Below are 2,500 nucleotides of genomic sequence, written 5' to 3' on the forward strand. Positions count from 1 at the left end.
TCCATTTCTTTCATTTTTTCCCCGCCAGATATCGCTTTGATCGCGGTAGAGCGGCTTCATGGAACACATATCTCGGTGCACTGTATGGTTTCGCTAATTCCTACCGCTTTAACGTGTCACTGTAACTTTATGGTGCCGATAGTGCATAGCATTATATAGACATTGGATTTATTTTATGTAGAGCTATATATATATATATATAACGTCTTATGCACGAGTGTTGTTGATGGTGAGTGAATGTTGATGTTGGTGGTAGTGATGGAACGTGCAATAGTGGTAGTGATGATAGTTATGAAGATGGTAGTGATGACGATGAGGATATTCTTTTCGGGTTTCATGATAGTGATAATGATGATAATGATGGTAATAATATCAGTGGAACTGATAGTAATAGCTGTTATATTAATAATATAAGTTTCATAAAGATATTAATATTCGTAACTATTGTTATCATAATGATAATAATAATAATAATAATAATAATGATAATAGTCCTAATCAGAGCAATAAAAAAAATAATAATGATAACAATTATTATCATTGTCATTATTAGCTGGTAATGATGAAAAATCAATAACAATAATAATAATGATAATAATAATTATGAAAATAATAATAATGATAAAAGTAATAATGATAATGAAATAGGTGATCATGATAGTAATGGTGACAATAATGATGAAAATAACAATGATAATAATAACAATAGTGATAGTAATGAAAATGATGATGATAATAATCATAGATATCAAAATGGTAACAATAATCATAATAAAGATAACAATAACGATGTTGCTGATAATTGATAATATCAATGATGATAATGATAAGGATGAAGATAATAGTGATAGTGATGACAGTTATAAAAATGATAATAATAATAATGATAATAACAATAATGATTATTATGATAATAATTATAATGATGATAGTAATGATTATAATAAAGATGATAATAACAACGATAATGATTATAGTATAAATAATATTGATATTGATAATAATAGTGATAATATAAATGATATTGATATTAATAATAATGATAATAATGATAAGAGTAATGATAATTATAACAATACTAATAATGATAATCATAATCATAATAATAATAACAATATCAATCATAATAAACATAATGGTAACAATAAGGATAATTTCCATCATCACCACCATCACTATCACCAACATCTTCATCTTCACCACCACCATCATCACCATCGTTTGAATAAAAAAGTTACTACGCATGCAAACAACATAACACCATTCACTTCCAGAGACAGCATAGCAAGGATTATCAACAACAGAGTAATGAAATCTCATGACAAGGTTTTTAGCAGAAGTCACACACACAAACACACGCAAACACACACACACACTCACAAAAGCACACACACACACACAAATACAAACATACGCACACACATACAAACACACGCACGCAAACACACACACACTCACATACAAACAAACGCACACATACACATGTAAGAAGGAGGGGCCATTAGCACACCTCATGACCACACGGTGCATGTGAGGGGAAGATGATTTGCATATTCATTCATATTCAGGGAGTTTTTTTTCTTTCATTTTGGACTATTAATATAGTATATAGTATATATATTATATATATATATTATATTATATAGTATATAGTATATAGTATATATATTGATAAAGTATATACTATAGGACGGGGTTTCTTTGAACGGGTTAGAATCCCAGCTACCGGCCCAAGAAAATGGACATAGATGGGGTACGCGTTCCTACATTGACAGGAGAGTAGCCGGTCCCAAGCCCGGATAAATGGGGAGGGTTGGCGGCAGGAATGGCATCAGTCCTGAAAAAAAATATGCCAGACTGAATATGAATGCGGATTCAAAATGATTCAGACCATGCTAGGGCGTTCTCCATAGACGACGCGCAGTCAGACCGCCGCGAGACTGTGAGAAGTGGGCTATGACTACCATATCAAGGGCGGATACGGCAAAAGAAGTTAGCTCAAAGAGGGAGGAAAGCTAGGAAGGAGAGGAAGTTTTGGTTTGGGACATTGAATGCGGGAACATTGACAGGTAGAGGGAGAGAGGTGGCTGACCTGATGCAGAGAAAGAAGTTGGATGTTCTGTGCCCACAGGAGACCAAATGGAAGGGTCAGAAAGCGAGGGAGATGGGAGAAGGGTACAAACTGTACTACTCAGGTGTAGAGAACAAGAGAAATGGAGTGGGTGTTGTACTGAGACCAGAGATAAAAGAAGGGATATTGCAGGTACAAGGGAGTCGGACTGTGTAATCTGGCTGAAAGTAGAGGTAGAAAAGTTGATAGTGAAAGTGATCTGTGCATATGCACCACAGGTGGGTTAGGAAGAACATGAAAAGGATGAGTTTTGGGAACTGCTTGGAGGAGTTATGGTACTCATTCCAGAAAAAGAGGAGGTTTGGTTGGGGGGAAACGTCAACGGACAAGTGGGAAAAGTGGACAGGGAAACGGATGTAATTGGAGGTC

The 2,500-nt window shown here is 34.6% G+C and overlaps 1 protein-coding gene across 1 annotated transcript in view; it reads left to right on the top strand.

Moving 5' to 3' along the window:
* Positions 1-1,867: 1,867 nt before the first annotated feature.
* The window catches only part of LOC147468766 (protein CFDP2-like), a 914-nt gene continuing 281 nt past the window's right edge, over positions 1,868-2,500 (top strand). Inside the window, exons 1-3 of the mRNA XM_086552351.1 lie at positions 1,868-1,949; positions 2,070-2,263; positions 2,359-2,500. The exon at positions 2,359-2,500 is cut by the window's right edge and continues 281 nt beyond it. Of these exons, the coding sequence (XP_086408477.1) occupies positions 1,868-1,949; positions 2,070-2,263; positions 2,359-2,500 (418 nt within the window). The remainder of the gene's footprint in view (positions 1,950-2,069; positions 2,264-2,358) is intronic.

The sequence above is a fragment of the Penaeus japonicus genome, unplaced genomic scaffold (genome assembly GCF_977035675.1).
Source record: "Penaeus japonicus unplaced genomic scaffold, GWHDUDI00000001_assembly GWHDUDI00000026, whole genome shotgun sequence".
Taxonomy (NCBI): domain Eukaryota; kingdom Metazoa; phylum Arthropoda; class Malacostraca; order Decapoda; family Penaeidae; genus Penaeus; species Penaeus japonicus.